The following is a 13,584-nucleotide window of genomic DNA, read 5'->3' as shown; positions in this document are numbered from 1 at the left end:
TTTAAAACTTTTATTTTCTTATTTTTACACATATTTTTTTAACTTTTTTTTACTTTATTACTTTGTCCCACTAGGGGACATGAGGGCAGGAGGCCCTGATCGCTATTCTAATACACTGCACTACATGCGTAGTGCAGTGTATTAGAACTGTCAGCTACTCACTGACAGCAAGCATAGTGGGTCCTGACGTTGTCAGGACCCACTAGGCTTCCGTCTATGGCATAGCCGGACGCCATTGTTTGGTGTCCGGTTGCCATAGTCACCATCGCCGGCCGCTGTCGCGTAGCAGGCCGGCGATGGCAGCTTAACCCCTAAAAAGCCGCGATCTCTATAGAACGCGGCTTTTAAGGGGTTAATCAGCGGGGACACAGCGATCGGTCCCCGCTGTAGGAGCTGTGACAGCTGCTGAACAAGACAGCAGCGTCACAGCTCCTGTATGTGTCGGGAGGACGGCCGAAACGGCCGTTACTCCTGAGACGTACTATTACGGCATGGAGCGCGAACGATACAGCTGCCATGACGTAATAGTACGTCAAGGAGCGGGAAGGGGTTAAGAATCATGTATGCCCTTGTACCTATCTACTTTACAATAAAATGGCTGCCACATTAAAATACTAAAGACATTTTTTGGGGTGCCTTAACCAGGAAAATTACCAGGCATCATATGGCATTACCGCCTTCTACCACCTTATGCCCGGTGAGTGCTACTTAATGCATTAACCACTGTATCAATAGAAATCATATCAGTTGGGTTAGATTAGAATAAAATTTTAAATAAGTAAATGTTACTATTTGGAATTAAAAAGAAACTCATCCATAAGACGAATACCTCTGCTTTCTTAGCATGAAGATTTGTTAATTTAACAACTTCTGCTTCCAGTGCAGCAACAGGCTGTTCAATCTCTTCTACCGCTTTCACCAATTCATCTTTCATTTTGTTGTAGTCTTTCTGTTTTTGTTGCCTTTCTGCTATAATTGCATTTATTCTTGCCTGGTAACACATACAATAACATGCACATATGATTAGTAATATGAAAGTAAAAAATTACATCAATATTCAAAAAGGTGTATTTTTCATTGAACAAGTTGACCATCGATTCTAAACTTTGCCAATTTACCTATCCAACGCCCTTTAGTTCCTTAAATGCCTCGCTGTCAGTTACCGCCATTGGCTGCCCCATCTAAAAAGTTCTACCATACAAATCTCTTTTCCAGTGTACATTTCCTTCTATTTCAAGATACAAATCCACAAGCAACCTTTACCGAATTACTTTCCTCTCTCTACCACTCTAAACTCCTCTTTACACTATTATATCCAGGACATCTCCTGTATTTCACCCCATTTTGGAATTTATTTCCTCTTACTATAAATAGTAAACCGTTTGTCCTATCAGGACAACCTCATCTCAAAAGACAGCTCTCCCTGGGGATCAGATGATCACTGCAGGTTTGGCTGCTGAAACCCCCGATAACCAGATGATCATGTATGGGGAAGCTGTAGGCGGCCATTGCTGTATTATAGAGTGCCCTTACAAATAGATAGGTAATAAATAGGTGGTTCCGAACCCTCACAGAGCAGGAGCTGCTCTTTCTAGTGGCTAATAAAGGAAGGTCCTGAGCAGCAGAGCCTCGTACATAACATCCATCTACGCTAACAGGGAATAATGGGACCAAGGCCGGCATCAGGGGTGTGCGACCTGTGCTACTGCACAGAGCGCATCACTCGAGCAGATGGAAGGGGGCTCTGCGCTGGCTCCCCTCCCTCTGCTTGTTTCAGAAGCCCCCGGGCCCGGCAACTCAGCAGCTGCCTTTCCGCCCGGGCTCTTCTTCTCTCAGTGGCGTCGCTACCTTTCTAGCAGCCATAGCGGCTGCTAGCGGCAACGCCGGGCCTAAGGCCGCCCCCATGGCTTGCAGCACCGCTAGCAGCCAATTCGGTTGCTACAGCGGTAGTGACGCCACATTCAATAGTATCTGCGTCCTTAGGACGCAGATACTATTGAATACTATAGCAGAGCAGGGAGGTATCTCCCAGCTCTGCTATCTACTAGCGCCACTGTGGCTCCTTAGATAGACAGTGACGTCAGGGGCTTCTCCTGGGGTGGAATCCCCGGTCACAGAGTCGGCAACGCTGTGGACGGGGATTCCGCTTCAGGAGTTGCCCCTGATGTCACTGTCCATATATGGACAGAGACATCAAGCGTTCCATCAAGGAGCGGAATGCCTGGCTGTAGGGGGCTCTGTGGCACTACCTATAAGGGGGCTGTGTGGCACTACCTAAAGAGGGGCTGTGTGGCACTACCTACAAGGGGCTGTGTGGCACTACGTACAATGGGCTGTGTGGCACTACGTACAATGGGCTGTGTGGCACTACCTACAATGGGCTGTGTGGCACTATCTACAGGGGGAATCTGTGATTGGCAGTCTGATGGTCATTTTAGTGAGAGTTGCGGGCTGATGGTAATTTTACTGTGAGTGGTGGGTTGATGGTCATTTTACTGTGAGTGGTGGGCTGATGGTCATTTTACTGTGAGTGGTGGGCTGATGGTCATTTTACTATGAGTGGTGGGCCGATGGTAATTTTACTGTGAGTGGTGGGCTGATGGTCATTTTACTATGAGTGGTGGGCCGATGGTCATTTTACTGTGAGTGGGGGCTGATGGTTGTTTTACTGTGAGTGGGGGGCTGATAGTCTTCAAGTGGTTTCCACCTCTGACCTCCAATTGAAATTAATAGGAGGCAGAAAATACCTGCGGCGCTCGTTTCGCGTGCTTTTTTACCTGCGTCCTTTGCATTAGCTTCAACGGCTTAAAAAAAACGCAAAAAAGAAAAGGTCAAATAACGCTGTCAATTCAAAATCTGTCTTACAAAAAAACGCTGTGTGAACATACCCTAAGAGTGTAGTGCTTGTTTTTAGCCGTTTTCTGTCTTTCTCAAAACAATTTTGGTAGGGATACCCTGAGGAAATTTATTTTTCCCAGGGGTGCCTCGAGTCCAAAAAGGTTGTGAAACTCTGTACTAGGCTACAGGATCACGCTGGCCTACGCAAGGATCCTGTCGTGGAGCAGCTCAGTTCATCATTGGGAACAGGGGCCTAGGTGAGTAAAAAAACTTTCTTTGTTTGCACGGTCTACAAGGGGGAGGTGGGGAGCTGTATGGCACGATCTACAAGGGGGAGGTGGGGGATGTATGGCACGGTCTACAAGGAGGAGGTGGGGGATTATAGAATGGTCTACAAGGAGAAGGTGGGGGATTATGGCACGGTCTACAAGGAGGAGGTAGGGGATTATGGCACTGCCTACAAGGAGGCTGTATTGCACAATCTACAGGGGGCACTATCTACAAGGGCAAGGGCTGTGTGTGGCAGCCAGGGGAGTGGGGCATTATAATGTGTGGCGGCCACTAAGTGGACATTATACTGTGTAGGGGCACTACAGGGGGAAATATAATGTGTTTGGCACTTAGGGGGCATAATACTGTCTGTGCACAATTAGAGGACAAAATACGGTGTCCTTGAAGGGCTTATAATATATATTATTATTATACTGTATGGGGGGCACTAAAGGGGTATTATACTGTGTGGGTGCACTATATAGAGAATTATACTGTGTGGGGCACTATATAAGGCATTATACTGTTGGGGGCATTATACTTTTTTATGGGGCATTTTTTTTATGATGGGGTGGGGCGCCGAAAGATATTTTCGCACGGGGTGCCATTTATCCTAAGGTCGGCCCTGAATGGGACCACCCATTTAAAAGCACTTTAATAACTCCCCTCCACTGAGAAGCTTGTAACTGGTCTATGATTTCTCCCTCAACAGTTCTTCTAACAACTGCTGTTCCAATACTGTATCATATGACAAGGCAATAATGATTAAAAGGGTTTTCTGGTGTTATAGTAAATAAACCTTAATAATGGGGTGGACATTCTTTATGTGTAACTTGTTCAGCAGGACAAGCGCACTACAGGTAAAGGGGCCAACTACTACTTTAAAAAGAATAATATTATTCCCTACTATCTAGGGACTGTTAAATCATATGTAAGGGGTTTCGCTGCTTCGTATCCATGTATCACAATTACTGGTGGATTGGTACAGCAGTGAGGGATTTTCTGGAGAACTATGAATTAAGTAGTCTGTGGCTAGCAACCTGATGCATGTCGGGGTCGTCCCTTGAGAAGCGGCTTTGCTTCGATTAGGTAGGGTGACTTTTTAGGGTACATCAGGTACAGTTGTTTGTCCATTTATCACAACTACCACAGCTTTTGAAAGGATACATTATTTTTATATATTTTTTTATACTTTTTTTGACCAGTTGGTTCTCTTTGTGATGAGACATTATTTTCAATATTTGCTGGCTACTCTCTGGCCCTAGTATTCAAGCGGCCCATATGTATATGGCCCTATGCTGTTGGCATTTGCCCTTGGCTGGGCTACTGTGATATCACATGAGTTTTTCAGTCCGGTAGGCAGCCGTGACATCACAAATAGCCATTTACCTAAATAAAGCCTTTCAGCTTTTGTGACATCACAAGTTAGTTTCTCTAATGAAAGTTGCTGAAACAGCACAAGTGGGTTTAAGTTTGATAACCTGCTGTGACATCACACTGAGTTCCCGTCAGGTAATTGCTGTGACATCACACTGAGTTCCCGTCAGGTAACTGCTGTAGCATCACAACTGGTTAAGTCAGGTAAACTATTGTGAAATTAGTTTGGGAGTTTCAGTCAGGTAAGCTTTGACATAAGAACAGTGTTCCCATCAGGTAATTGCTGTGAAATCACAAATAGATTTTAGTCAGGAAACCTTCTGTTACATCACAACTGTGATCATGTCACGTAACCCGCTGTGGCATCATTACTGGTTCAGTCAGGTAAGCTATTGTGACATCACAAGTAAGTCAGGTTACCTGCTATGACATTAAAACTTTGTTCCTGTGCATTAACTCCTTTGACATCACAACTGGTTCAGTCAGGTAAGATATTGTAACATCACAAGTGGGTTTTAGACAGGGAAGCTGCTATGACATCCACAACTAGGTTCCTGTCATGTAACAGCTGTAACAACACAAATGGCTCAATCAGGTAAGCAATTGTGAAATCACAAGTTGGTTTAAGCCAACTAACCTGCTGTGACATCACAACTGCTTCCCCATCAGGTAACTGCTGTGACATTACAATTGTTTCTGTCAAATAAGCTATCATATAAGTTAGTTATTTTCAAGTAAGCTGCTGCAACATCACAACTGTATTTAAATCTGGTGGCTGTTGTGACATCACAATTGGCTCAGTCAGGTAAGCTATTGTGACATCACAAGTGGGTTACAGTCCTGTAACCTGCTGTGACATCAAAATTGTGTATTTGGTAGCTGCTGTGACATCACAATTGGCTCAGTCAAGTAAGCTGTTGTTACATCACAAGTGGGTTTTCGCCAGGTGTGCTGTTGTGACATCACAACTGTATTTCTAGCAGGTAAGCTGCTGTGACATCAGAACTATGTTTCAGTCAAGTAAATGTTGTGACATCACAACTGGTTTAGTCAGGTAAGCTGCTGTGACATCACAACTATTTTCTGGTGAGATAACTGTTGTGACATCACAAGTGAGTTCCAGCCAGGTATTCTGCTACAACCTTATATTGGTGTTCTCATCTGGTTTCTGCTGTGACATCACAACTGTTTTAGTCAAATAACCTGATATGACATCACAACTACTAAACCTAAAAACTAAAGTTTTAGTCAGGTATGCTGCTGTAAATTCACAACTGCATTTCTGTCAGTAATGCTGTTGTGACATCAGAACTATGTTCTGATGTCATAACTAAGATGTCGTTTTTTGACTCTGGAAACTTAGAATCAGACTAAGGCCCCATGCACACGGCCGTGCCCGTAATCACGGTCCACGATTATGGGCAAGACAGCCGCTGCCGGCTGCGGACAGCCACTCGCATTTTCGGCTCGTGCTCTCATACAAAGTAATGGTAAAGTATTGCCTAAGTAAAAAGCAAAGGAACGGACATGTCCCATAATTTTCCGAACATTTCTACGGCCCGAACAACTTCCCACAAATATCATGGAAGGTGTCTATGGTCAATAGAAGTGAATGTGTCCGTAATTGCGAACCGTAATTACGGTCCGCAATTGCGGATGATTTTTACAGTCGTGTGCATGGAGCCTAAACAAAATGAGTTGGGGATTTGTAGAACAGAATTATGGTTTTGATTCTTGCTTTTTCATTGATGAATCACCCTTACTAATAAATACTTTTTTTTAGCAAAAAAATATGATTATGCATTTTAGGCCAAATTGGCCTTTGGCTATGACTTGAATTCGTGTGCAGGAATAGTTTTGGATTCTCCTGCACAGATAATACATTGAATAGAAATAGTTATATAGGATGTATCTGCGGTAATTGAGCTGCCATAAGACTTACCTGTGTTAATTGCACAGCTTTCACTTCTTCAATAACTTGTTTCCTCAATGTATCAGCCATGTTCTTCATAAATAAAGATACATAAATTACAGTATGATATTGGAGACTTTACAGTAATACTGAAAATTCCTGTGAAATTCACTATGCGTCAAATTGGTCTATGCCGAGTAATTTTTGCCTTCCTCTGGATTAACTGTAGTTTTGTAAGACTTTGTTCACACTAGCGTCCCTGCTTCCATTCATAACCGAGTCATGTCAACCATGGTGGATCTGTTTTTTCAGACGTATCCCATTGACTTATAATGTATTCCGTCAGGGTTCTGCTATTTTTTACAATAAAAATTGTTCTGTATGCTAACATTATTTTTGCCGTCAAAAATACCAGAACCCCTGACAGAAAGAGCATAACACCAATGTAAACAAAGCCTAAAGGTGGCCATATACATCAGATAAATGCCGGACAAACCGGCCAACCATTTAATTTGTATGACAGTATCGCAACTTTCCCCCCCCCCCCCTCCCCGATGGAAGATGCTGGGGGAAGAAAGGACGGGCATGTTGGATTTCAGAATGCCTGATCCTCTTGCTTGTAAGGAGAAAAGATGCTTCCAAAAGAGTGTCTGGCAGTGGCTTTCTCCCAACTTCCTGTTGTGAACACATGCACGCTCGACCACATGTGTCAAGTGGAATTACCGTTGGCCGAATGTTCGATTGGCCGGCAGCTATTTAAAGTTTATGGGCAGCTTTAGTTACAAGGTTGAATTTAATGGACATGTCTTTTTTTTTCAACCGCAAACACAAACAAAGCAAATAAAAAATAGACTCACACAAGCTTTCCTGTTTCTATCATGACGGCATGCACAAAGTACAACTTGTTTTAACAAAAGTGAAGTGATCAGGTGTTGAATTGTGTTTTCTTTGTATTGTAGTGAAAGTCAAACACTGGTACATCTGCATCCTATGTGTTAAAGAGCACTGCCACCTTGTGGCCATTTTCCATAAAGAAACAAGTTAAAAAACAAAACATTTTTTATTGTAAGGCATTAATGGGCAAAAACTGCGCACGACACCTGTCAAGTTATTACAAATTCTATTTAGCCTTCTAGGAAAGCTGAATGAAGCCAATATGCCTGCTCTTACAGCTTCTAGCACATAACTAGAAAGATTTGACGGTAAGGATGTTGGGAAAGTTAGGTTACAAACAACCTATGTGAGTAATATAATGGTGGCCATATTGATTATTATTTAGAAACATATAACTAAAAAACAGTTAAATAGCTGAAATATGACATCATATTTCAGAACAATGCAGCATATATACTGCGAAGGAACTTTACATTTTTTTTAGAGACGTGGACTTTGACAATTGCCACATTTTAGTATTCGGTTTTCTTACAATGCATATAACACTATGTTTTTGTCTTTTGTTGTTTTTTTTAAAATACCAATGGTTTTTCAAATATCCTGCATATTGAGGATAATAAAAAAAAAACTGTATACAGTACCTTGAGGCGGGATTCCTCTTTAAATGACTGGTCCTCCAGTTCTGATAATTTTCTCTTGGATGCTGCATGGCTTACAGATACATGAGAGAGCTCTTCAGTCACATTATTAGTCTGCGCTTCATCTCTCAGCTGACTTTTCTGCATGCGCTTGATGTCTGCTTCCAGTTTACTTCTCGTCTTATGACTATAGATAGCAGTGGTTTATAGAACGCATCCGCATTACTTATACATTCAGCACTAACAATTTGCTCTGTACCTGAAGATCTGACCCGAGTGCCCTCCTGCTTTTATAGAATGCAAAAGCGCATTAAACAATGACCTGTGCATAAATCCTTGCTTTGGCCTCGTCTGTTAAGTTAGTTGTTTTATGTAGCGGATTTAAAAAAGCAGGGATTACATGCAACACTTTTGTATCTCTGCGTAACTTGCCAGATTTGTGGTTTAGAACTTTAGGAAAGCTGGGTGACAACCCCATGGGAGTTGTAATAGTGCCAACTGGTTTATATTAATATATTTTTTTCTGAGAATCAGTTACAACTAAGAAATGGCTAAAAGGAATTTGCAGTTGAAGTAAATGGAATTTTTATAAAATCCTATTCACGCAACGCAGTCAAAACTGTGCGTCTTTACAAACTGCTGCATTCTCTATCCTTTGTGGTTTTGTTGCAGATTTACCGCATATTTTTTCAACAATGACTTTGGCGCACATTTACAACAAATTAGACCCCACCTTCAAATTGAAAATTGTTGGCCACTAGGAAACATAAAAAATGTGTACAGATGCTATAAAAATATGGTGTACATCTTATATATCTACTTAAAGAAACGTTTAATAAATATGTCTCACAATGTAGAAAATATGGATAAAATATGTATCACTATTAAGAACCTTTATTATATCAATAAAAACAAACAAACAAACAAACTGAAATAAAGCCTATCTGACATTCAATCTGGAGACGACTAAGATGGGTCTGGACCCTCTGGTCAACACAGATTTTGAGTCCCTTAAATCACACCATCATCATGACGTACTTGACCCGGGTTATCAAATTGCATCTTAAAGGTTTTTTTTAACACATACAGTATTTATCTACATTTTTTATTTGGCACTTAAACTTGGGGCCATGGGCCCTCAGGCAACATGTTCAATCCACCCATTAAATTAAAGGGGTTGTTTGGGATTAGAAAAAAGGGGTCAGTTTAATAAAAACTGCGCCACTCTGGTCTCTGACCAGTGGCGTAGCTATAGGGGTAGCAGCGGTCGCAATTTCGACCGGGCCCTGAAGCCAGGGGGCCTGCGGCCACCCGCACCACATCAATAAAAAGTTACTATAGTAACTGGGGCCTACAGTACTTACCTTCCTGCTTCCGGAGCGCAGCGGAGGTCCTGACATCACAGCGCTGCGCGCAGCTCATGACGTCACAGTGCTATGCGCCGCACACAACATCCTGATCCTAGATAGAGTCAGGAGCTCTGCTGCGGCTGAAGAGGAGAGTAAGATTAATATCCCTGTCTGCTGAAGCTGATTGGCGGGGTCCGACTCCTGGGACCCGCCAATCAGCTGTTTTGAAGGGACCGCAGCGCTCGTACGAGAGCTACTTCCCCTTCATTCCGATCACTTGCTCACACTGTGAATCCGTGTCAGCGATTCACAGTGTGAGCGAGTAAGGGAAATGAAGGGGAAGCAGCTCTCGTACGAGCGCTGCGGCCCCTTCAAAACAGCTGATTGGCGGGTCCCAGGAGTCGGACCCCGACACATCAGCTATTGATGGCCTATTCTGAGGATAGGGCATCAATGTTTAGGGACTGGACAACCCCTTTAAGCCTACGATGTAGCAGGCATAGAGGGCCCATGAGACAGGATCACAGATTGTGTGATGCTGCCTGCTGGGCCCTGTATCTAAGCCAATCACATGGTAGATTTAGATACATGGCCCATGTGTGATCCTGTCTGATGGGCCCTGTATATAAGCCTACCACACGGTAGGTTTAGATACAGGGCCCCAGCAGACAGTAATCTTATACTGTATAAGATTACTGTCTGCTGGGGCCCCGTATCTAAGCATCTTACATAACCACATGGTAAGCTTACATACAGGGCCCATATGTGATACTGTCTGTTGGACCCTGTATCTAAGCCTACCACATGGTAGGCTTAGATACAGGGCTCCAGCAGACAGTAATCTTATACTGTATAAGATCTGCTGGACCCTGTATCTAAGCCTACTTTGACAGACAGTATCACACATGGGCCCTGTATCTAAGCCTATCTTGACAGACAGTATTACACATGGGCCCTGTATCTAAGCCTACCACATATGTTACTAATAGGTTTTTTTGTGTTTGTGTTTTCTTACAGGTTCGGTTCGAGGACTACTTCAATGACAGCTTTTTTATTATCAATAAAATGGTTAATGAGGGTTGTGTTTTTTTATTTCAATAAGATATTTTTTTCTATGTCTTTGTGTTGTTTTTTAAAACTATATTACTACCGCCTTCGTAATGGCTGCCGGCTGATTGACAGCGTCCATTACTAAGGCGGGGCTTAGTGTTAACCGGTGCAGAGGCTTATACTAACCCCCATTATTACCCCGGTACACACCGCCACCAGGGGTGCTGGGAAGAGCCGTGTACAATCCAGTACCTGACCATCTGTAGTACCTGTCGGGCACCGGGGCGGCCGCAGGCTGGTATTACCAGCCTGGGACAGGCCAGAAACAATGGTCCTTCCCTCCCTGGTGATGCTAGGCTGCTGCTGCTTTATTGTATCTAGCTGGTTATGAAAAATGGGGGGGACCCCACGTCATTTAAAAAATAATGATAATAATTCGAAAGAACGATGTGGGGTCCCCCCCAATTTTCATAACCAGCCAGATACAACACAGCAGCAGCCTAGGATTACCAGGGTGGGGAGGCCCCCTGTTTTTGCCTTCCCCAGCCTAATAATGCCAGCCTGTGGCCGCCCCGATGCTGGACCATCACTACAGATGGTCGGGTACTGGTTCATACCCGACTCTTCCCAGTACCCCTGGTGGCGGTGGGTACCGGGGTAATAATGGGGGTTAGTGTTAGCCTCTGCACCTGCTAACATTAAGCCCCACCTTAGTAATGGATGCTGTCAATCAGTCAACGGCCATTACTAAGGCGGTAATAATAAAGTTTAAAAAAATACAAGGACATAGAAAAAATATTTTATTAAAATAAAAAAACACACAACCCTCATTAACCATTTTATTGAGAATAAAAAAACGCTGTCATTAAAGTAGTCCCTGAATCCGACATAGTCCAACGATCGAACCTGGAAAATAACACAAACACAAAAATAATTTGTAACTCATAAAAAAGGAAAATAATTCTTATACTTACCTTTCTTGGGTCCAGCACTGGAACCGCAATGTCAGCGAGCTGAGCTCTGTATATAATCCTATCATGTGTGGTACTGTCTGTTGATCCACTGTTTTTAATCCTATCATGTGTGATACTGTCTGCTGAGCCACTGCATCTTATCCTATCCATCGTTTATAGGGTCGGAGTGCTATAGATATGCTGTCTCCTATACATACACACACACACACACACGTTTTTTTGGGGGGACACATATGTATTGGGGATATTTCCCCTGACATTTTAAGTCCTTCGTGACACCCCTGGCTGCTAGTGCTGCATTGTTGGGTCACTTAGGAGACCCAGTGATGCAGCTGAAAGCTGCGGACCGTCGGCCATTAGAAGTTTGCAGGGGGGACCCAATAAGAACTTTTGCATCGGGGCCCATGAGCCTTTAGCTACGCCCCTGGTTGTTAATAAAGTGTTGTTGCTGGATTTTACTATTCATATCGAGAACTTTGAGCTCACAATGATGATACTCATGAGTGAACAGTCTGATGGCTATATAGCCTTTGTTAAACAGGCAGAGTTTCACTTGAAAAGTTATTATCTTTACTATATACTACATAGTATATAATCTGTCAACATGAAATTTGCCCTGATCCTGCAGAAGAACTTTCAATGCCTCTGTAGGTCGAACTCCACAAAAGTAAGAAAACAGCTGGTTGAAAAGTTGTTCTTAAAATGAATTTTAATTACATTTCATTACTTTACCTGTTTGCAGTTTTTATTGACGTGTCCTCATTTTCCAGAGAAATGGTCTTATTTTCATATTCTAAACCCCTTAGTGCATGAAGTTTTTTATGAAGCTGCTGTTCCAAATTAGATAACTGAGCATGAATATCTGATTCCTTAAATGATATAGATAAATCCTTGTATTAAAAGGTTTGACTTAGTGTTGTTCTACAATGCATGTATTGCTTAAAGTGAAAAAAAAAAAGACAGGTAAAGGAAAAGAATAACCTGTCTGACATCCCACACATTGCAGTATCTAATATGCACATTAAGAAATTAAATATGGTATATCATACGTCTGTTCACCTTTAAAAAATTATTTTACAGTCTATAAGTGTATATATATATATATATATATATATATATATATATATATATATATATATATATATATATATATATATATATATAAATGTACATAAGACGTTAGCATTTCAAATACATTGCTTTTAAGCCCCATATACAATTTTGTAGGCTTCAGAGCTGTAATCTGCCATCATTGAGAAGTGATCTGCTATAATTCCGAATAAAGATAAGCATGTGAAACTGATGTGCAGAACACAACACATACGCTAGAGAGGGAGATAGAGTGAGAGAGAGAGAGAGAGAGAGAGAGAGAGAAAGAGAGGGAGAGAGAGAAAGAGAGGGAGAGAGAGAAAGGGAGAGAGAGAGAGAGAGAGAGAGAGGAGAAAGAGGGAGGGAGAGAGAGAGGAGAAAGAGGGAGGGAGAGAGAGAGGGAAAGAGTGAGAGAGAGAAAGGGAGAGAGTGAGAGAGAAAGGGAGAGAGTGAGAGAGAAAGGGAGAGTGAGAGAGAAAGGGAGAGAGAGAAAGGGAGAGAGTGAGAGAGAAAGAGAGGGAGAGAGAGTGGGAGAGAGAGAGTGGGAGAGAGTGAGTGAGTGAGTGAGTGAGTGAGAGAGAGAGAGAGAGAGAGCGATAGAAAAGCACATTTAAACCATATACAATATGTATTTGTTACAAGCATATAAAATAATATACAATTACCAAAATTTCTGCTTCCTGTGAAACTTTAGAAAAGATATTTGACAGTTCTTTGTATTTTTTTTCTTGATCATCCAGTTCGTATTTTAAGTCATTTACCTAAGAGAATAGAGAAAGACAAGGGTTTTATCTTATGTAATGCTAATAATAACTCAGTTAAAATTGTAAATGTTACTTTTTGTAATACTGAAGTGAGGAAATAATTTATCATTTTAAAATAAAAAAAATTTTTTTTCATATTTTTCAAATAGCAAAGATGTATGTTATATACTAAAGAGTACCAAAATATATCACAATCACTCCTTAGGCAGGGTTCACACTGAGATTTTTGCAGGAGGAGAATCTGCCCCAAAACTCAGTTTTGGAATTTTGAGGCAGATTTTCCTCTGCCTGCACGCCTCGTTTTTCGCCCGCAGCCATTGAGCACTCGCGGGCATAAAACGCAGCGAAATACGCTTTCTCTGCCGCCCATTGATGTCAATGGGAGGTCAGAGGCGTAAACGCCCGAAGATAGGGCATGTTCCTTCTTTT

At 42.2% G+C, this 13,584-nt stretch overlaps 1 protein-coding gene across 2 annotated transcripts in view; it reads right to left on the bottom strand.

Annotated features, from left to right (window-relative positions):
* Positions 1-13,584, bottom strand: part of CCDC178 (coiled-coil domain containing 178) — a 425,544-nt gene that overhangs the window by 333,262 nt on the left and 78,698 nt on the right. For both annotated transcript variants that reach the window (XM_075826302.1, XM_075826301.1), the window contains exons 10-14: positions 13,057-13,152; positions 12,035-12,171; positions 7,933-8,116; positions 6,428-6,490; positions 830-991 (exon numbers count right to left, since the gene is read on the bottom strand). In XM_075826302.1, coding sequence (XP_075682417.1) covers positions 830-991; positions 6,428-6,490; positions 7,933-8,116; positions 12,035-12,171; positions 13,057-13,152 — 642 coding nt within the window. The remainder of the gene's footprint in view (positions 1-829; positions 992-6,427; positions 6,491-7,932; positions 8,117-12,034; positions 12,172-13,056; positions 13,153-13,584) is intronic.

Source organism: Rhinoderma darwinii, chromosome 5 (assembly GCF_050947455.1).
Source record: "Rhinoderma darwinii isolate aRhiDar2 chromosome 5, aRhiDar2.hap1, whole genome shotgun sequence".
Lineage (NCBI taxonomy): Eukaryota > Metazoa > Chordata > Amphibia > Anura > Rhinodermatidae > Rhinoderma > Rhinoderma darwinii.
The sequence above is the reverse complement of the archived record's forward strand: the minus strand, read 5'-3'. Positions and strand labels throughout refer to the sequence as shown.